The 22,230-nt window shown below is 38.5% G+C and overlaps 1 protein-coding gene across 7 annotated transcripts in view; it reads left to right on the top strand.

The window, feature by feature from the left end:
- UPF2 (UPF2 regulator of nonsense mediated mRNA decay) overlaps positions 1–22,230 on the top strand; it is a 101,677-nt gene that overhangs the window by 42,032 nt on the left and 37,415 nt on the right. For 5 of the 7 annotated variants that reach the window (XM_084980517.1, XM_084980516.1, XM_084980518.1 and 2 more), the window contains 6 exons: positions 1,521–1,629; positions 9,815–9,928; positions 11,950–12,066; positions 17,746–17,931; positions 19,751–19,954; positions 20,672–20,947. In XM_084980517.1, the coding sequence (XP_084836643.1) occupies positions 1,521–1,629; positions 9,815–9,928; positions 11,950–12,066; positions 17,746–17,931; positions 19,751–19,954; positions 20,672–20,947 (1,006 nt within the window). Of the gene's footprint in view, positions 1–1,520; positions 1,630–9,814; positions 9,929–11,949; positions 12,068–17,745; positions 17,932–19,750; positions 19,955–20,671; positions 20,948–22,230 lie in introns of those variants that run through there. The other 2 variants (XR_014818103.1, XM_084980519.1) reach the window with 2 other exon arrangements.

A 22,230-nucleotide genomic window follows, 5' to 3' on the forward strand; every position in this document is an offset into this window, starting at 1 on the left:
GGAAATACTTGAAAAACCACTTTAAAACCTCAGTGAAACAGGGAGCTCCTGCTGTGGCTCAGAGGAGGTGAATCTGAGTAGCATTCATGGGGGTGTGGGTTTAACCCCAGCTTCGCTCAGTGGGTTAAGGATCTGGTGTTGCTGTGAGCTGTTGTGTAGGTTGCAGATGTGACTTATCAGATCCAGTGTTGCTGGGGCTATGGCTTAGGCTGGCAGCTGCAGCTCTGATTTGACCCGCCTAGCCTGGGAACTTTCATATGCCATAGGTGCAGTCCTTAAAAAAAAAAAAAAGAAAAAAAAAAAAAGGCAAGTATAGTGGTCAAAGAGGAATACAAAGTTTTTGAGGCTCTTAGGCATGAATTTGAGTACTTTCCTCCTCTTGACTACACCTTTCAAATTTTTTTTCCATTCTACCCTCCTTCACTCCGACCCTTCTCCCAGCTGAGGTTTCGTCTGTCCACACTGGGAGTTTTCCAGATCTAATTCTAAGCCTTTCACAGTTGGCAGAGTTTTCTCTGATGATCAGACCATTTTCTGGTACTGTTCTGTAGTATAGTGTTATATACAGGAATATGTAAGACTCGTAGAATTATTTATATCTACTCTTAATGGCTTCTGGTTGTCAGTTTTTGAGCTCTTGTTTTGAACTTTCCTAGTTTTTCACTTCTTTCCTCAACTGTCAGCTCCCATTACTTGCTGCTGTCAGTGGAGCTGCTTTTATTAGTTCCTCACGGCTTCTCATCTTGAGTCTGATCTGCTGAGTGTTGAATCATTGGATAATCAGGTTTTGTAAAATGAAGTCTGTGGCAGGAATGGAAAATATGATTTCAGCTTGTGTATTGATTCAGATGAGTAATGGCTGCCTCAAGCACTGGGTTCCAGAGCTGCCTCCAACTTTGATGAGAAAGTGGTCTGATGATGAAAGGGGGGTGACAGCATGAATAATTGCATATTTGCACATACTGTGTGTTGAGGAGTAAGAGTCTCTAGGCCCCTTGGAAGAATCTGGGTGGGTTCTCTAATGGGTAAAATAAGTTAGTATGTGGGTTTTGTGAATTTTTTTGACTTCTAAGATAGCCTTTTGGTTATTGGCTACCCTTTTACTTTACCTCGAGGTTTCCAAATAGCTTTTTCATGGATAAATGAAGGAAATTGAAAGAATTGTTTTGTACTATTTAAGTTGACTTTAGGTTTGTTTACTCAGTAATTATGCAATTAGAAATTTAAGCCATATTTTCTTCACTTGGTATTTCATATTTAATGAAAATTGCATACTTGATGAAAATTGCAGGTGTGCAATAAATTCACTGAATGGAAAATACCAGATTATGAATCAACTTTCACAAGGCAAATTGAGTTTCCAAGTACTTCATTATGATGGCAACAAGTAGGCATGTCTGTATGATTTTTAGTTTTTATAACCATTTAATGTGTGAATATATCTGAGAAAGTTTTGATTTTAAAATGAGTTTTTTCTGGTTTGCCTTTCCTTTTACACATATCACATGTAACTTTTGCAGGTTGGATTTGCTACCATTTTATGCAAGATTGGTTGCTACATTGCATCCCTGCATGTCTGATGTAGCAGAGGATCTTTGTTCCATGCTGAGGGGGGATTTCAGATTTCATGTATGTATTTAAGCATTTATTTTGTAATATATGTATACTTATAAGTTGAGTGAGGATTCTTTAGTTTAAGAATATGATTATTTTATTGAAGTAAGATAGTTTATTTGAAACTTGATAGTGGTACCACAGTTGAGAATGTATGGATTTCTAAATTTTTAAAGTGTACATTTATTCAATAAAGCTTGAAACTGATAAATTATATTACAGTTTGGAGGTGAGCTGTCACTACTCCTTTGTCGGTACTGTGCTTTTTGCTTTTGTAATGTAAAAACCATTCTCCAAGGTCAAGCAAGCCAGCAGGCCTCACTGGTGTTCCCAGAAGCATAAGCATGGGTGTGACGAATCAGGGCACAGTGCCTGTAGGATGCCCTTTAGGTGTTGGAGGTCCAGTCTTGGGAGCACACAAAGCTGCATAAATGCTCTCTGATCTCAGCAAATGCTGTCATAGCTCATGTTTTTATTGATTCTTGCCTTAAGAATCTTTTCCTTGGGTAGCAGTGAGTTCTTTAAAGGTACCTGGTAAGTTCCAGGATCTGTTGGCAAATAGCTTCCCTCTCTGTCCAGTTTGAGAAATCTTAACAGACTGCCTGTTAGTGGTTCTCCCAAACTCACGTTACCCCATCATCTTGTGGGTACAGACTTGAAAGGAGAAAGATACCTGGAGGTGATTGAAAGTGAACATCAGTGGACTTGGAAAAGACATGAAATGCAAATGTTCATATATGCCAGTGGAAAAATTAAATAACATTTAACTTTATAAAAGCAAGTTTCTTGGCATGCTGATAAATATTTGCTATGCACAATATACACTTTATTGCACTCACTGTACAATACAAATCAGTAGTATTGCTGAGCGCCAGGACAGACATAATTCCTGAGGTCAGGAACCTCACGGTACAACTGGGAAGATAAAGCATAAACACTCACAAAGCAGGAGTGAAATAAAAAGTTAAACCCTAAATGTATTCGATACAAGGAAATGCGTGCTCCCTTGTCAGTTGAATTGTTGGAGAGTGAGTGCCCTGAGTCCTGGGGAAGCAGAAGTCTCTGTGAGGGAGGGGATGATCTCGAGAGGCTTCTTGGCTTCTGGCTGTAGGTGTTAACTTGTTAGTGTGAGATTTGCGCATTAGACTTTTCTGGACGGGCTCTTTTTTTGCCGAAGTGTGTTTCAGATTTTCGTAGATAATATTAAGCAAGGACAGATTTCTATGCCTAGAGGAGTTTGGAAAACACTGAGATCAAACAACTTGAACTGTTTTGCTTTTGTTTTAAGTATTTCAAAGCTTTAATATGGTAATGAGTACTGTGAACCTCCTGGAAGGGGCTGAATATATAGTCAGTCACTCAAAGGACGCATTTTAATTGCTAGCTCAGAGACATGTCCTGTTTTGATGTTTTAATGCCATCATGCAGATACAGAGAAGGAGCTGTTAATAGCAGGCAGCGTGGCTGCATTGTGTGGGTTACATGCATACATCCCTCAACCAAAGCCACAGTCAAACAAAACATAAGTTGCTGGACTAAGCATAATTAGTGCTTTTGGTGAGAAACTTAAAATTAAAAATACATTCTGTTCATGTGTACGTCCCCTCCTATCTTTGAAAATTGGGGTCAGAGTTGAGGGAATTGGCATTTTTGCTATTGTTGCAGGGTTTCAGAATCCCAGGGTATACTTTGGAAACCGCTGCTGCTGCTCTCAGCAGAGAAGAAAGGGCACTTGATGTCATTTGTCACTTCTGCTTCTTCCAGGATCTAGCCTTTCCTACCTGCAAATCTGCAGACTTGGTCATTGGCTTTCTATCAGGCAATAAATGTGCTCAACACTCTACCATCCTTAAATGAAAATAAATGAGAAAACTTTCCTCAACTGCACCCCTCCCCCATCCTCTTTCATTTCCTTCTTGTTGTGGAGTCTCTTGTCTCCTGCACTTCTGACATTTACCCTTTGTTTTGCCATGATAGCACCCTGGCAGAAACCACCAGTGTCCTCTGAAAAGCCTCATCTTAGTTGATGTCCCCACAGATTCCAAACTGCTAGACTCTCCTGCATTTTGGGAAACTGTCATTCTGGCTCCACCACAGGCTAGCATTTGAAGTTTGGCCAAGTTACTTCAGTGCTCCAAACCTCAGTTTCCTTGCCTGTTAATTAAATGGGATAGTTTGTATCTTTTTAAATAGGCGTGTTCTTACCCATTCAAGGAGATAATGCATATAAAGTTCTTCACGCATTCCCTGAGCATAGATGTCATTGTAACAGCTATCCCTCCTTTGCCACCTCTCTCTCTGGCTTCTTCCTCGTGACTGCTGTCCTCAACATCCTTCCCCTTTGTTTTCCAGCTGGGCCTATATGTCGGTGTTCCTTCCCCAGACTTTCTTCCTTCACCCTCTTTTTTGATGGAATGTATATTACCTGGGGTTCATCTGTGCCAGCAGCCTCACGTACATAGCTCTTGCCAGAACCTCTCTCCTGGTGCTTAGTAAGTTCCCATGTACTTCTAGCTAAAGACGCCTGTAAAACAAACTCATTACTTTCTTTTCAAAAATGTCTTTATCCTTCACTTTCTCATACCAGCGTCTATATTTTCCCTGTAAATTTTCAGCATATTTTACCTCATCACTAAGGGAAATACCTTTACTCTTGCCCCCCTGACATTCAGGAGCCTGTGTTCTTCAGATTGTACTAATAAATCTTCTGAAATGTCTCCTCAGGGCTGACATCTCTTCTTCATACTCGGAGCCTCCGACGTTCACTCTCGGTAGCTTCACTTAGGAGAAAAGCTTTTTGATGAGGTTTCCCCATCACTGCCTTCTATCTAGTTCCAACGTTTTTGTCACAATCTCATCCTGTTTGTCCCTTAATAACCTCACCTGAGAAATATGCTGGTTAACAGCATTGTCTGAAATCTCATCTAGTAGTCAGAGGAATTCTAGTTAAAACAGCGGTTGGTAAAGGTGGTAGAAATGAGAAACCATTCACATATACTTGAGGTCAGAATTTGGAGAAGGAGTTGGGTAGTGTGTTTCACTGCCAAATTATGTGTTGGACACATCTGAGAATCTGTCCTAAGTGCAGTCCTAAGTACCCCCAAAACTTTATTCCCATCATGAATTGTAATAGGGAAGAAAAGGAAAATAATCTAGAAGCCCAACAGTAGATTAAGAAAATGGTCATATACTCACAATGCAGAAATAATATAGGGCCATTGAAAGTCTTATTTACCAAAAAGTTTTCATGTCATAGAGAATGGGGTGGAAAAAAAGCAAACTCTAAAATCTTACACATAGGAGATCCCATCGTGGCTCAGCGGTAACAAACCCGACTAGGATCCATGAGGATGCGGGTTCCATCCCTGGCGTTGCTCAGTGGGTTAAGGATCTGGCGTTGCCGTGAGCTGTGGTGTGGGTTGCAGACTTGGCTTGGATCTTGCATTGCTGGCTGTGGAGTAGGCCAGCATTTGTAGCTCCTATTCTGATCCCTAGCCTGGGAACTTCTGTATGCCGCAGGTGCAGCCTTAAAAAAGAAAAAAGAAATTTTTACACATAATAAATTTCTAGTTATGTTAAAATACTTGGAAAGTAAAGAATTAAAAAAATGCATTAGTGTGTTAGCAGTGGCTGTCTTTGGAGAGTGGAGTTTTGCGAAATATTTTTCCCTTTCTAGTTTTCTGTGTTCTCCAAATTTTTAGCAGGGCTTTACTTCTTTAATAATGGAGGGGACAACTTTTATTTTTAATATAGCCATATTCGTTGATGGACATTTTTGCAATCAGTAGTCTTTTAGCTTTTTTGATCAAGCCTTTCTGTTGGTTTAATAAGTTGACAACATATCCCAGTATAGGTATATTTATTTGTAGTTATATTTGTATGCATTTATAATTATACCAGATATTTTATGTATATCTAAAACATACAACATTAACTTTAAAGTTTTAAGGTAAAAAACAAAAACATAAACAGAAGTTTCAAGATTTTTCCTGAACCTCAGTAGATGGGGAGTCTTCCCTATCTACTTTGGAAATCAGTGATCCATAGAACAAAATAAATAAGTTTCTTTGAAGGCAAATTTACTTATTTTTAGACCCCGTGACCATTTTATGTTTAACATATTGTAGACTTTCCAAAAAATTAGTTAAATAATTGAATGTTTATATAAAACAAATGAGCAAATCATGGAAGACAGTAAATAAGTACCATTTTTGCCAGATTTGATTATGTGAACAAAATCTTATGAGACATTATTGAACTGAAGCATATATAGAAAATTTTACACTGCTAATTCATCTGTATTAACTTCGCAGAAGGGTTTGACATACCATTTGATCGTAAAGAGTCAAGTGAAATTGGAAAATATTAAATGAGGAGTCAGAATAAGTTAGTCTTTTTTATAAGTCATAGTCTTTTGAAGAGACGTCAGTGTTTTTCATCTGGAAATGAGGGAGTGAGATAATTGATTTCTTGTATTTATTTATTTTATTTTATTTATTTATTTATTTATTTTTGTTTGTTTGTTTGTCTTTTTGCTGTTTCTTTGGGCCGCTCCTGAAGCATATGGAGGTTCCCAGGCTAGGGGTCTATTCGGAGCTGTAGCCACCGGCCTACGCCAGAGCCACAGCAACTCGGGATCCGAGCCGCGTCTGCAACCTACACCACAGCTCACGGCAACGCCGGATCGCTAACCCACTGAGCAAGGGCAGGGACCGAACCCGCAACCTCATGGTTCCTAGTCGGATTCATTAACCACTGCGCCACGACGGGAACTCCTATTTATTTTTTAATAGTTATTTCCCCAGTACAATTTTTTTTTCTACTCTACAGCGTGGTGACCCAGCTACACATACATATTCTATTTTCGCACATTATCATGCTCCATCATAAGTGACTAGACATAGTTCTCAGTGCTACAGAGCAGGATCTCATTGCTAATCCATTCCAAAGGCAATAGTCTGCATCTGTTAACCCTAAGCTCCCCAACCACCCCACTCCCTCCCCCTCCCCCTTGGCAACCACAAGTCTATTCTGCAAGTCCATGATTTTCTTTTCTGTGGAAAGAGATAATTGATTTCTAACACTTAATTTAAAAGTTCTATAATTTCATCATGTTAGTTAGATTGTACCTCTTTAACCTCAATTACATTTAAAAATAATTGTGAATAATATACCCTGTTACTTGTTTTAAAAGCTGTGAAGCTCAGTAATACTTAAAATTGTATAATCCTCCACAGCAGTTGTTAAGAACTTGTACATCAAGAATTACCCTAGGAGATTTTTAAAAACATGTATGTTTTCCCAGCCCCACTCCCTCTAAAGATTCAGCTTCAGTGTATCATTTTTATTTTATTTTTTAAATTATTTATTTATTCATTTATTTATTTTGTCTTTTTGGTATTTCTTGGGCTGCTTCCGCGGCATATGGAGATTCCCAGGCTAGGGGTCCAATCGGAGCTGTAGCCATTGGCCTACGCCAGAGCCACAGCAACTCGGGATCCGAGCCGCGTCTGCAACCTACACCACAGCTCACGGCAACGCCGGATCGTTAACCCACTGAGTGTATTATTATTATTTTTTTTTTTGTCTTTTTGTTGTTGTTGTTGTTGTTGTTGTTGTTGCTATTTCTTGGGCCGCTGCCGCGGCATATGGAGGTTCCCAGGCTAGGGGTCTAGTCGGAGCTGTAGCCACTGGCCTCCGCCAGAGCCACAGCAACGCGGGATCCGAGCCGCGTCTGCAACCTACACCACAGCTCACGGCAACGCCGGATCCTTAACCCACTGAGTGTATCATTTTTAAAGTGCTACTTTATCCTTTTTTTTATTTCCACATTTCTTTAACTATGAAAAAAATGCATACTCAGTGTGGGTGATTTAAAAAATGCAAATTATGTAAAGTAGAAAGAAGGGGGTTCTTCATAATTTCATTACTTAAAGCAAACCTGGTTAATATTTTGGTATGTTTTCTTTACCTTTTTTCTTTTATAATTTTTCATGGATGAATTTATATTTTAATTTTTTATTTTTCACTCAGAAGCATTTTGTAGTATCATTTAAAACACTTCTCCAACATCCTTTTGAAGTTTATATAATCTTTTGTCCTGGACATTAATTATTCAGTATCAAGTGAAGTTTAGTTAACGTCATTGCCACCAGCACTGTCATCATCCTTATTTTACCCAAGCGAGCTGTTTAGGTTCAGGGAATTTTCCTGAATTGTCCAAGATTATATACTCCCTCACCCCAAATGGCACAGAATGACCACAAGAGCTCAGATGTTGTGACTGTGGCTATTTTACTTGTTCACATCACTGCCATATATAAATAAACCTTAAACATTGTCATTAATTTGTTGATTCAGTGCACATTGATTTCATGTCTATGTATTAATGACACAGTATACTAATATGGATAAAATGAATAATGGCTAATAGTTGTTGAACTCTTCCTGGTCCCAGGCATTATTGACTGTACTTTAAGACACACAACCCTATAGTATAGGTTACTTTTATTAGTTCCATTTTACAGATGAGAAAATTAAGGCACAGGGTTTAAGTAACAGTAAGTGGTAGAGCTGGGAATTAAACCTAACAAATCTGTTCCAGTGTCTACAGTCTTAATCTAGAATGTAGAGTAAATTTACCTCATAGTTCATAGAAAAAGGTAAATTGATAGGAGGAGGCTTTGTATGCAGTCCATATCAAACATCTATTTGTGAAAAGATCTTTATGAAGGCTGTACCCTTTTCTAAATTGCAAGGCTAAAATAGTTAAGTTTATTCAGTATTAGTTTATTATTATAAACTAGAATCTAGTTAGCTCTATTTTTTCCTATTTGTCTCTTATCTCAAAGCTATTTTGTATGCTTAAATGATCTATAAATTGAGTTTTTGTGATTTTTAGTTGCTCCAGTTTTATTGATGCTTTAGATTAAATACAGTCATAGTTTCTAGTTTGCTCTGATCTTTTAAATGAATAAAAATGGTTTTGTTTAAAAATTATTCTTAAAGCTCTAGAAAGTCCAGTCACCTTCCTCTGCTTGCTGTAGGACATAGGTCCTTAAAAATGAAGATGAAAAACTCCACATAAGAAGTGTAAGCTGAGTATGTAAAAGTTTAATACTTATGTAAAAGACTGTCACTAATTGTCCAGGAGTGGGTGAAGTCAGGACTTATTTTGAATCCCAGCATCTATTAGAACAGTGTAATCCTTAGGTGTGAGTTAGGAGACTGTGGTTTTGGTACTGATCCTTGGTGAAATCATTTGACAGCTTTGTATTCTTGTGTTGTTGTCTTAACTATTAAATCAGAATTATAAGAGCTTTTGCTCCTCTCTCAGAATGTTGTAAGGTGGAACAAATAAAACAGGGTAGTAGTCTGAAAAAAATAAGGAACATTAAACTAGTTCAGAGCACTACCGTATTGTTGTTATTGTTGTTCACATGAAAGGTTTCTAGACTCTAGGTTTGGTTTTCTGATGAAAATGTTATTCTGAGGTTAAATCCAGTTACATTTATCTTGATGTGTCTGTTCACATTGTATGTTGAATTGGGGTTTTATTATGGTCAGTATTTCCTGAAATGTGTGCCTAAGTGGAGGGCTTATGTTTGCAAAAGATGTGATAAATGACTTTATAAACTTGGATATATGACTATAATTGTTGATAAAACAGAATAGTGATTACATTGGGAATTTCATTGTACTAATGAATTTACAATAAAAATGCAGTATATAGTTCATAACTGTAATATACTGAGCTTTAATAATATTTTTGCTTAAGTGAGCTCTTGGCATTTATTAGTTTTAAAGCAGTGTTTCCTGAAGAGTGTATTCCTTATAATATTAATTAACAAACTAGTAGTTATTAACATTTCAAAAAAGGGTCTGATATTGCCAATTAAATTTGAGAAACCTTGAATTAAATTAAGTTAAACAGGTTTCTTTATTTGAGAGCATCTTTAAAACTGGTAAAATGCTTTGTTTCCCCAGTTTATTTGACTGTGGATCTTTTGCAAAGCACATCCTGGCACCGGTGTTCTGTAGAACTTATTTTGTCTAAACTTAATTTGAAAATAGCAAGAAAGTATATCCAGATTTATTAAAAATATCTAGAGTGAATTCAGTCTTATTAAAATAGCAGTTCTTTATCACAGATTTCAAAGTGTTAATTGTCTAAGCAATGTCTCTTTGCTCTAATTTGTAGGTACGAAAAAAGGACCAGATCAATATTGAAACAAAGAACAAAACTGTTCGATTTATTGGAGAACTCACTAAGTTTAAGATGTTCACAAAAAATGATACACTGCATTGTTTAAAGGTTTGTGCTGAATCATTTGAAATATTTTTAATAGAAAAATTTGTTTTACTTATTAATGCTGAAAAAATGATAAAATTAAGAAATATTTGATTAAAGGAAGACAAAAAAGGAATAAAAAGGAACATTAAACAGATGAGTAAAATAGAGAACAAATAATAAGATGGTGTATACAAATACAGCTACTAAGTAATTACATGACATGTAAAATGACAAAATACATTAAGTAAAATCCTTAAGAATATAGGATTTAATTAAAACAACATTATATGCTGCCTGCAAGGGAGAGGACATTATATATTAACAACAGAAAGCCTAAAGTAAAAAGATGGGGGAAATATACCATGGAAGCACTTAAAGAAAAAAACAAAATGAAACAAAACCCCAACAACACCTGGTTTCATTATTATCAGACAGAGTAGATTTTAAGGCACAAAGCATTATTAGAAATAAAAAATGGTTCATAACGTTGATTAGGTTATTTTAATAGGAAAGTGTGTTACCTTCCTGAATCAGTATTCCTTCAGTAATGTAACGTCAAAACACATAAATCAAAAATGGAAAAGGGGAGTTCCCGCCGTGGCGCAGTGGTTAACGAATCCGACTAGGAACCATGAGGTTGCGGGTTTGATCCCTGGCCTTGCTCAGCGGGTTAACAGTTGGCCATTGTGAGCTGTGGTGTAGGTTGCAGACATGGCTCAGATCCTGCGTTGCTGTGGCTCTGGCATAGGCTGGCAGCTACAGCTCTGATTAGACCCCTAGCCTGGGAACCTCCATATGCTGCGGGAGCGGCCCATGGCAAAGAGACCAAAAAAAAAAAAAAAAAAGGAAAAGGAAAGAGAAATTCACAATTATAGTGAGAGATTTGAAAACACCTTTCAGTAGCTGAATGAAAAGGCAAACAGCATCAGTAAGTAAGTACAAGACTGAACAACACACTTAGTAACCTTAATGTAATTGACACCGTACCCACCAGGATCAGAATTTATAATCTCTTCAAAAGCATTGGATCATTTACCAAAGTCAAATATAAGAAGATTGAAATTATTTATATTGTGTTTTTTTTGTCCATAATAGAATTAAGCTGGAAATTTGTTAGTAACTAATTATATGTGGTAAAGCTGATGCAGCATAGATGAAAGAGTTCTTCTATATTTAGAATTGGTCATTACTAACAACACATTTTTTTATCGATTTCCTTGGAATATTGCTAGGTATATCACTCAAAATGAGTCTCATGGATTCAAAGACATTTGGAAAACCCTGAGTTAAACAGATTTCTTTACTGCATTATTTCTTAAGAGTGTTTAAAATATTAATAATCATTGTAAATATTCAAGGAGTTAAGTTTCCTAAACTTATTTGGAGCATCTCAGGAGACTACAAAGTACATTAGGGAAACTTTGGACAGCATTTTAAGAGGAGTTGTGAAAGTTTTTTCAAAGCTATAATTGAAAGGAATCATGCCTTGAACAACTTAAACATTTTAGTGTATTTCTTTGTATTATTTACTAACTCCTGTTAGCCAAAAAAACAAGTTATTAAATAATATATCTAAATCAGTTTTGGTTTAGAAAATGTGCACAGAAAAAGATTGGGAAGATAAGTACTAAAATGTGGTAATGTGTTGTCCTTTTGAATTTTGTACACCAAGCCTTTCGTTGTCAGAATTTCAAAGGTAAATGTCATATAAGCCAAAGCCAAAAAGCTATTTAGAAAATGTTAGCTGTATATATGACATTTGTTTAAATACATAGCATTTCCTAAAAAATATGGAAAGGGCTTTGATATGTTAGTTTTCATATATCTATCTAAAAGGAAAGACATTAAATTCAGTGAAGTTTTCAGATAAAATTTTATGACTGAACTCAAAAGATAACAGAGATGAAGCTTGGCATCTAAAGTAGACTAGGGTTTTTTTAATGACATTTTTTAAGTTGTTGCACATTTGATGTATAATGTTTTCTTTCTTTAATCCATTGAAATGTTGTTTCGTGGTTTTTTCATCATCATTATTATTACAGATGCTTCTATCAGACTTCTCCCATCACCATATTGAAATGGCATGTACCCTGCTGGAAACATGTGGAAGATTTCTTTTCAGATCTCCGGAATCTCACCTGAGGACCAGTGTACTTTTGGTAAGGGCTTGACGGGCCTGTCGAGAGCTTGAGGTTCTTGATTTACTCCAGGGATTAAAAATTTTGACCAGTGCCTCTTATCTCACTTTGCCATCGAAACCTTTCTACCTAAACTAGAATAGCCCTTACATTACCTAAACTAGAACTCCAGCCATTTCTGGAGAGCTGTAGGAATTTTTCTCATTTGACTGCCAGTGAGTTCATGTTATTGTAAAGGAGATTTAATTCAGCCCCAGATAACTTTTGACCAATGAGGCAAAGGAGCAGGCACTTTAAATACTGTTGTATTAGAGCCATCTTTATGGATGTTCTTGGTATATCGTTACTGTGCCATAAGCACCTACATTATAAAGCTTAAAAATTCTTCATGAAAAAACATTTAAAAAATTAGCTTGAAAAATTAACTTGGGGGAGAAGATATTTCTTAAAGTAATTAGGATACCAAAATGGCCATGAAGTTGATTAGGCAATTGAATTGTCATGCTTATTGATAATATCCATTTGTTTGCTTGCAGCCTTTGCAGGGAGAGAGTGGGGGGGGAGGACGTTGTTAACAGTGTAGCGAGCACTGGGCATAGCCAGTCGTTACAGCATCGTAGCTTGTATAGAAGTGTTGATTGTGTCATCCTCTCTAGTTATATTATTTTTTTAGAATCTAGTTGTAAGCTTGAATATTTCTCTGCCAATGATATTTAAAATGAAAAAACATGGGAATTTATTTCTGATAAACAAAAATGTTAATTTGAAGGCCATCAAGTGGAATTGATTTCTACACTCTGTCTAGGCTTATTCATATAATAGTCATTTCAAGTTCAAATTTTTATTGTAACAGGGAAAAAAACCTTCTTCTTTTGGCTCAAGATGACACCTTTTAACCTTAGAGATGAAAATGTAGTAGAGAGGCCAGAAAAGTTTAGCTTTTAAAAGTGTCTATTTTTTATTTACAGTGTTGAACTCGCTATAATTTCTTATTAGGGAAAGTGTTTACTAGTCACGATAGTATGGATGCACAGGCCATTGCAGAAAACCAAAGGTCTTTCTGCCCGATTGGTTTTCTTGGCTCAGTGGATCTTTCCACCTCCTGTAGCAAAAGCAGCTAGCCTTTATCATTGATTGTCCTGCTCTCTGGATAGGAGCCTTGTTTATTTATGATAGAATGGCTTGGGGGGCTCTTCCTGTGTGTGAGGCAGTGAACTCAGCTCTGCAGAGAGGTTAGGGCTGGTTGGGAGGGGTAGTACAAAGAAATGAAACAGAGTTGCCATCCTCAGAGTGGTCTGTATCCAGTGCCAATTCCAATGCAGTGTTGTGGGTGCTTGAACAGGTATGCTGAGGGTATTACGGGCTTGTGGAGGCGCATGTAAACCAGACTGAGTGAGTCGGGAAAGATCATCCCTAACAGCTTCACAGGGTTCATGGAGCGCAGACTCTTCTGTCAGACCCTTTCGATATAAAAGTGAAAAAATAGCCCCTGCCGTCATGGATGACTCAGAAAAATGAGTAAATGAACCCTCCATGGGAGTAAATGGAGAAAGGAATGCAGCGTAATAAAGTGGGTCAGCATAGGGTGTTATGTGTGTAGATAGAAGAGGCGCTCAGCCTCGTCTGGGTATGTCAGGAAAGGCTCCTGGGGGAAATGGTGTTTCGTTTAGAGACTAATCTGAGTCTTGGAAGCAGAGAAGAGGGAGACACTGAGTCAGGTGGCTGCAGATAAGACTGGACAGGTAGGCACAAACTAGATTATAAAGAGCCCCCAGTGCTGTGTTGGGGAACCAGGGTTTCCCCCAGTGGCAGTGGGCAGCTATGGTAGGATAGAAGACATCAGATTGTTGTTTTTAATTAATTCATTTTTGTTTTTTTAGGGCTGCACTTACAGCATATGGAGGTTCCCAGGCTAGGGGTTGAACTGGAGCCGTAGCTGCTGGCCTGCACCACAGCCACAGCAACGCCAGACCCCAACTGCGTCTGTGACCTACACCACAGCTCACGGCAACACTGGGTCCTTGACCCACTAAGCAAGGCCAGGGATGGAATCCACATCCTCATGGATACCAGTTGGGTTTGTTAACCGCTGGGCCATGACGGGAACTCCAGTTCGTTGTTTTTAAAAAGATCAGCGTGGAGGAGATAATTGAAGTGGCTGAGACCAGAGGTAGACAGAACAGCGAAAAGACTTCTCAAAAATCTATTGGGAAAATGGTGAAGAAATTGTGAGGACGGTGGCATAAGGAATGATGACTGGCTGTCTGAAGAATTTTAGGAAGTGTGACTGATGAGACTTGTGAGATATTTGGAGTGAGGAAGAGGAATGCCCCCAAGATAAGACCCTAGATTCTGACATGAGATGAGGCAGTTGGAGGAGGGAAGAGATACTGAGTCTGATTTGAAGCTGAGTCTGACGTGAATGCTTATGGATAATCTGAAAACTATCCATATTTGTTTGGAAACATGTGGAGTTCCCATTGTGGCTCAGCAGTAACAAACCTGACTGGTATCCACGAGGATGCCAGTTCCATCCCTGGCCCTGCTCAGTGGGTTAAGGATCTGGTTTGCCGTGGGCTGTGGTATAAGTCGCAGACATGGCTCAGATCCATTGTTTCTGTGGCTGAGGCGTAGGTTGGCAATTGCAGCTCCAGTTCGACCCCTAGACTGGAAACTTCCATATGCCATAGGCGCAGCCCTAAAAAGCAAATAAAATAAAATATAATAAAATAAAATTAAAAAATAAAATAAATTGTTTGTGGCTAGTGTTCAAGTTAGTTTGGCGTCTGTGTTGGGGGAAATGGTTCTAAATTAGTCTAATAAGTTTGACTAAATTTTGTTTTTTACTGAAGTGTAGGTGCTTTGCAATATTGTGTTTATTTCAGGTATATAGCGAAGTGGTTCAGTTATGCATATACACAAATCTATTCTTTTTCAGATTCTTTTCCCATGTAGCTTATTACAGAATACTGAGTAGAATTCCCTGTGCTATACAGTAGGTCCTTCTTAATTGTCTCTGTTATATATAGGTTGCAACTAAGTTTAAAACTGTTTTATGTATGTATAAATGATCAGTGATGCATTATGTTTTGTCCAAAGAACTTACAGGATGTGGTTATCATCTCTAACCCTATTAAATATGGAACTGTTCTCTGTTTGAAAGAGTTGACATTTAATAAGCATTCACAAATTATAAAATAGATGTTATTATAGGAGCTAGGCTATAACCTATGCACCTTAACAGTATTCATAGATAAGAGAAACAATTATGAAACTTGGTATACCCGTCATTGAACTTAGAAAGAGCAAAATTTCTGCCCAGTTTGTGTTGGTTTTATGGGTATAGAAAAGCAAACCAGGAGTTCCCACTGTGACACAATGGGATCGTTGGCATCTTGGGAGCACTGGGATGCAGGTTTGATCCCCGGCCTGGCGTGGCGGATTAAGGATGTAGCATTGCCGCAGCTGTGGCTTAGGTCACAACTGTGGGTTGGATCTGATCCCTGGCCTGGGAACTCCATAGGCTGAGGTGGGGGGGCTGAAAAAGAAAGAAAAGAAAAGCAGACCGTGGGAGGAGTTCCCGCTGTGGCACCATGGGTGCAGAATCCGACCACAGCAGCTCGAGTTGCTCTGGAGGTGTGGGTTCAATCCCAGGCCCAGTGCAGTGAGTTAAAGTATTTGGCTTTGCTGCAGCTATGGCATAGGTTGCAGCTATGGCTGAGATTCAGTCCCTGGCCCAAGAACTTCCATATGCTGTGGGTGTGGCCATAAAAGTGGAAAAAAAAGCAGACCATGGAAAAGATTGAATGTGTTTTTAAAAATTCAATCCCGCAATGTATACATCTAAGGATGACCTGACCCCCTTGCTGTACAGTGGGAAAATAATAAAAAAAAAAAAAAAAAAAAAAAAAATTCAATCCTGGAGTTCCCGTTGTGGCGCAGTGGTTAATGAATCCGACTAGGAACCATGAGGTTGCGGGTTCAGTCCCTGCCCTTGCTCAGTGGGTTAACGATCCGGCGTTGCCGTGAGCTGTGGTGTAGGTTGCAGACGCGGCTCGGATCCCGCGTTGCTGTGGCTCTGGCATAGGCTGGTGGCTACAGCTCCGATTGGACCCCTAGCCTGGGAACCTCCATATGCCGCGGGAGCGGCCCAGGAAATAGCAACAACAACAACAACAAAAAAAAAAAGACAAAAAAATAAAAATTCAATCCTTAATTCATGTATTAATAACAATTAATTAATTGCAAGCCTCCCGTGTGCTGGGCTGGGCCCTGATTTAGTCAGTGGGTTTACAACAGTGAAAACGCTGAAGCCCCAGTCCTCCCTGAGCTTGTATATACACAGCCATCTTTTCAAAACCTCAAGTCTTGCCTCCATCTGCCACCCCAGTTCAGACACCTGTGTGAAGCTCACCAGTGCTTTCTGTCTACGCGTTTAGAACCCAGCGTGCTGCAGTCTGGTCTCAGCTGATCCCCGCCTCGTCGCCTAGAGCGGATCTCTTGCCATCCCATGTTGGTGCCATGCTGGCCTTCATTTCGTTCTTGTAATGGATCCTTCTCTCCTCACTGCCTCTGTTCTTGCTGTTGCTTCTGCCACTCTCCGTGGTTCTTCTCAGCCTTTTGTCCTCCTTCAGAGCACAGCCTATATGTCTCATTCTCAGGCGTCCCTAAGCCACCCTGACCAACGTGGGCTCTCGGTGCTCTCCATCTTAGTGCCTTGTCATTTTCCTTTGTACCACTCATCACAATTAGTATTTGAAAGATATTTTGTTGTTGGCTTGTTTATTCTGTCTTCCTACATGGGATTCTGGGGCTTTAGGAAAGTAGGAACCATCTCTGTCTCACTCACTGGTGAGTTCCAGCACCTCGCATAGTGCCTGGCACATAGGAAGGGCCAAGTAAAGTGTGGATTGGCAGGATAAATTCAGTAATCTTAAAATTCTTAGTATAGGGCTGTATGAAGAACTAGGGGTGCTGTGTGAAGATCTTCAACTAGTTAGTCTGTGGTTCTCAACCGGCATCCGGTGGGTAGGGCATTTAACAGCACACAGAACCACTCCCCCACCTTCTCCCGCCCGTCCTGACATAGAGTGTTCCGGTCTCAGGTATCAGTAGTGCTGAGGTTGAGAAACCTTAAGCAGATGATGATTGATCAGGTCTGTGTTGTTACTCACTTCCTCTCAGTCCATGCTGAGGGCTCCAGGCAAGCAGTAAGAGGCTGGAGGCTTTTTTCCCCCCATTTTGTGTCTGTAGAGATGTATCAGATTTATCTGGTACAGCACTGAAGGGCACAAGCTCTGAAAATAAACTTAGTCTCAGCTGTTTTATGTGGAACAGCCAGAGGCCTTCGCCCCTTTATTTTCTTGGTCCTTAGTTTCAGTCACACATGCATAAGCCCTGTTTTAGGTAGAGTTCATATATTTTGGCAGAGTTAAAAATAAAGTTGTGTTTGTAGCCAAGTTCTCTGAGTATTTTATTGTATAAGTTTGAAGACCAAGTAGTCAAGTACTAATTTGTTCTAAAAATGGTTCGTGGTATAACAGTTAGTGCACTTGCCACTCTTAGAAATACCTAGTGATTGTTTTTTCCCTTTTCTGGCCCCATTATCCTGAAATCTTATCACTGAGAATATTACTTTAATTAGGAACAGAGAAACCTTAGAATCAAAGTATTTTGACTAATACAGAGTTTTTATCTCAGGAACAAATGATGAGAAAGAAACAGGCGATGCATCTCGATGCAAGATATGTCACAATGGTGGAGAATGCCTATTACTACTGCAACCCGCCTCCAGCTGAAAAAACAGTGAAAAAGAAACGTCCTCCTCTCCAGGAATATGTCCGGAAACTTTTGTACAAGGATCTCTCCAAGGTTACCACAGAGAAGGTAAATCTTGATGAAACCATGGAACAATAGTCACCTTGAGTTTGTGGTAGTGCTAAGCTTATATAATATTCAACCAAATTAATTCTTTTTCATCCCAGTGATAATAGTACTGAGAACAGTGCACTTGGCTTCTAGCTCTGCACCAAATTCTTTTAGGTCAGGGACTTATATTTCAGTTTTCCTATATCAGCTTGTTTATAAATTGATTCAGTGCCTCACAGAGTAGCAATAAGAAATGTAAGGAGTTTGCATTATTCACATTTTGTAAATGGAGAAATTGAAGCAGAGCTGTTAAAGTCACAGCAGTGGAGTCTAGGAGAGCTTGGATTAGATCCCCGGTGCCCTTAGGATTGACCCTATGCAAGTCATTGCAAGGAATTCATATGATGATACATAACATATATGGGGTGTAGATTCTGTTTCCTTTTATGATAGTAACTTATTTTAATTAAACAGCGATTCTTCTAAATTTAATCTTGATCCTGTGTATGTATTTGAAACTCTGACTTTGTCTCTGATATTCTATAATGAATTTGCCTTCAGGACAGGGGTTCTTAACCTTAAGTTGGCTTTAGGATGCTCATGCCCTTCTTAGTTTCTGGGCCTGTCTGTATTTTTCTGGAAGAGGATCTGTAGCTTTCTTTAGATTTTCTGCAGAGGTCAATTTCCAGAAAAGGTTAAGAACTATTGACCTATTGCCTTAATTATTATAATTACCTTGTTAGAACCTTTACTTTTAAGTAAGACATGTTGAACAAAACATTTCTGGGTTAACTCTATAAGTTGAAACACTATGGAACTTTTTTCTTTTCAGGAAAAAAAGCAAATTCTGGACAGGGGAAACTTCATGAGGAGGATAAGAGGCATGGAATAATAGATGTATTATAGTGGGCAGGGTGGGAGGTGACGAGGAATGATAGGATAGCACAACTTTGAAAACTAAAGCCACCTTCTGGGAGCCAGAGGCCGTAGCTGTTTAAGACAGGATTTGAAAGCTGTTTGAGAATCAGCGAGGAGTTGGAAAGGCATGGAATGCTTATGCATTGGAGATGATATTAACATTTCTTTTGAAGCAGATATTTAGTGCTTGAAGGATGGTTGTAGATATGGAGATGAAAAGACTGCAGTCTGCCAATTGTTTCCATTTTCTTTCAGAATAAAAATGGAAAGAATTTGAGGCTAAGTTGAGCTCTGCGGATTATCTCATTACCAGTAGTTTTTGAAAGAAATAGCTAACTTTTACGGGGTGCTAGTACTGCGCCAGACACTTTGCTGTGTCCTCACACACTTCACCTTGTCTCACCCGTACAGCGGACTTCGGAAGTGCCTCTTTCCCTCTTTTACGTACGGGGAAACCTTAGTGTCAGTCTTGCTCTTGTGTCCTCCACCTTAAGTGATTTTTTAACCAGTTGACCTTGGGTTTTTTTCCTTATTCGAATTTTTCATTTATAAAAAGAAGTGTCTGAGGTTATTTACTTGAATGAAGTACAAAAGAAAACATTATTTTTGTTAAATCTGGGGCATTTCTTTCAGTGACCTGAGTATGAATATATACTGTTAGCTTGATTGAAGTCCTAGCAACTCTTAGAAATTTGAGAGTATTGCAGAAAGACAGAGGGAAAATGTAAACTTTTGCGAATAATTAGAAAAATCTCATTTTTCTTATTTGTGAAGTGAAGAGGCTCATAGAGAATCTCTAAAGTGTTTTCCATTTCAAAAGTTCTGTGACTGCATGGTCATAATAAAATATCTGTATTATTGGGTATGATGGGTACGAAATGTTTATCTTAATAATTTCAACAAAAATTTCTTCATTTAGGTTTTGAGACAGATGCGAAAGTTGCCCTGGCAGGACCAAGAAGTGAAAGACTATGTTATTTGTTGTATGATAAACATCTGGAATGTGAAGTACAACAGCATTCATTGTGTAGCCAATCTCCTGGCAGGACTAGTGCTCTATCAGGAGGATGTTGGAATCCATGTTGTGGATGGAGTTTTAGAAGATATCCGACTAGGAATGGAGGTAACCAAGACTTGCTGTAAAGGCACCGAATTGGACTCTGTGGACAGTTTAGACAGCTTTTAAGTCTTGCTATTGAAAAGTCAGGATTTGGAAACCTTGTTTCCCCACATGGTGTCATTTACTATTAGTTCTTTGGAGAGAGTGGTTTCTTAAGAAACCCTGTGGTGTCAGATTTCCTAGTCTTCTCTCAGGCTAATGCTGAAGGTTCTTTTTTTGCCTCTTTTTCTCAAGTCCAGTTAAACTTAACTTTAGAAGAATATGGCAAATTTGTATTCTTTCTGGGTTACCGCTGGAACTCACAAGAATTCATAAATTTATTCATTAGAAGAATTATCATTTGATAGGAATTTCTGTAAGCAGCTCCCTCTTTGTAGGCTTGTTGTTTCCTTAATTCATGGATTGCAGAGAAGATAAGTTACGGAGGGCTGCTAAGGAGAATTCCATTTTAGCTGTTTTAAAAACTATTAATTCATTTAACAATAGCTTAGCACTTAATATTTAGCATGCTCTTTTTATGAAAACGTTTTCGGTAGCCATTTTCTAGAGAGAGGAAAAAGGACACCCAGAAGTGACCACCTATTTGAAAAGCAGGAAAGAACCCATTATTTTTTCTCTGTTCATTGAATGATATTGTCAAGTGACAGGAATTTTATCTCTTCTCAAGCACATTGCTGTTCTTTAATGGGAATCTGCTTTTGTTTCCCCTTCCTACTTTAGGTTAATCAACCTAAATTTAATCAGAGACGTATCAGCAGTGCCAAGTTCTTAGGAGAACTTTATAATTACCGAATGGTGGAATCGGCTGTAATTTTTAGAACTCTTTATTCTTTTACTTCATTTGGGGTCAACCCTGATGGCTCTCCAAGTTCGCTGGACCCGCCTGAGCACCTTTTCAGGATTAGACTAGTGTGCACTATTTTGGACACCTGTGGCCAGTACTTTGATAGAGGATCCAGTAAACGGAAACTTGATTGCTTCCTTGTGTATTTTCAGGTATATAAATTAAAATAAGCAGTTGGACATCATATAATACATTGCTTGTGTTGCAAAAATATTAGAGGAGAAACACTGTAGCATTCGTATGTTTAGGATATATTCCTGTTAGATTTATTCTTCTTACAAGGATACTTAGCTTTAGAGATTTAAAAATATATGATGAATTCCATCATAAACATTCTGACTGAATTTAAGTTTTATGATTGATGATGATCATTGATTTGGGACATTATTTTGGTGCAGTTTATAAATTTGGTATGGTATGGATTATTTTGTATTCGATACAGTAATTTATGAATTAAGTTACTTGTAATATTTATACATTTGATAATCTTCTCACATTTATTCGTCTGTGTTCTGGTGTTTTTGTCATTTTAGGGCCACACCCATGGCATATGGAAGTTCCTAGGCTAGGGATCGAATTGGAACTGCAGCTGCTGGACTGTGCCACAGCTATGGCACCGCAGGATCCAAACTGCCTCTGTAGCCTACACCACATCTTGTGGCAGTGCCAGATCCTTAACCCACTGAGCGAGGCCAGGGCTTGAACCTGCATCCTCACGGATACTAGCCGGGTTCATCACTGCTGAGCTGTAATGGGAACTCCTGTGTTCTGGTTCTATATCTAGAATTCTTACTTCTAAATGATGCAAAAATTTTTTTAAGAAAAAAATACTCATCATTAACACTGAAAGACATATATGTTCATTCATTGCTAAGCTTTTGGGTTGTGCTTCCCATATCTTAATTTAAGTTACTTATGTAAACTTGTGATTTAGAGCAAGCAAGTACAGTATAAACCAAATTCAGATATAAATACAGAGACAATTCTATAACTGCTCTACAGTTTGTTCCAAAAGTTAGCTTGTAGGTTGGTTGTTTGGAACCTAATCACCATTTCCCCTAAAAGGCAGTGTTAAAAGTACTGATTAGAGGGAATAGCTCACTATCTACTTCTCTGGATGTTACTGAAATAAAGTACCAGTGGTACCATTCAGTTCTGTTTGATCATTCCTATCTATGTAACCTATTGTTAGTTTTGTTTTCATTTATCCATTGATGAGGAAGAAGAATTTCAAAATACAACCTAAGGCGTCAAAAGTACATCCACATAGTTGCTGATGTTAAGTGGGGGTAACTACTCTTGGGGAAGACCCATTTGTTAACTTTCTCCTACTGCTGTACCTTTGCATTAGAGGATAACTCGTTACTCCCTTATTTTCTGAATTGATGAGCCAAAAACGGGGAGGAGGCGTTTGCACTTTTGAGAGTCAGATTCT

Source organism: Sus scrofa, chromosome 10, assembly GCF_054392235.1.
Source record: "Sus scrofa isolate SSC_HxYL_T2T_F1_AM1 chromosome 10, Sscrofa_HxYL_maternal_Yorkshire_Landrace_v2.0, whole genome shotgun sequence".
NCBI lineage: Eukaryota > Metazoa > Chordata > Mammalia > Artiodactyla > Suidae > Sus > Sus scrofa.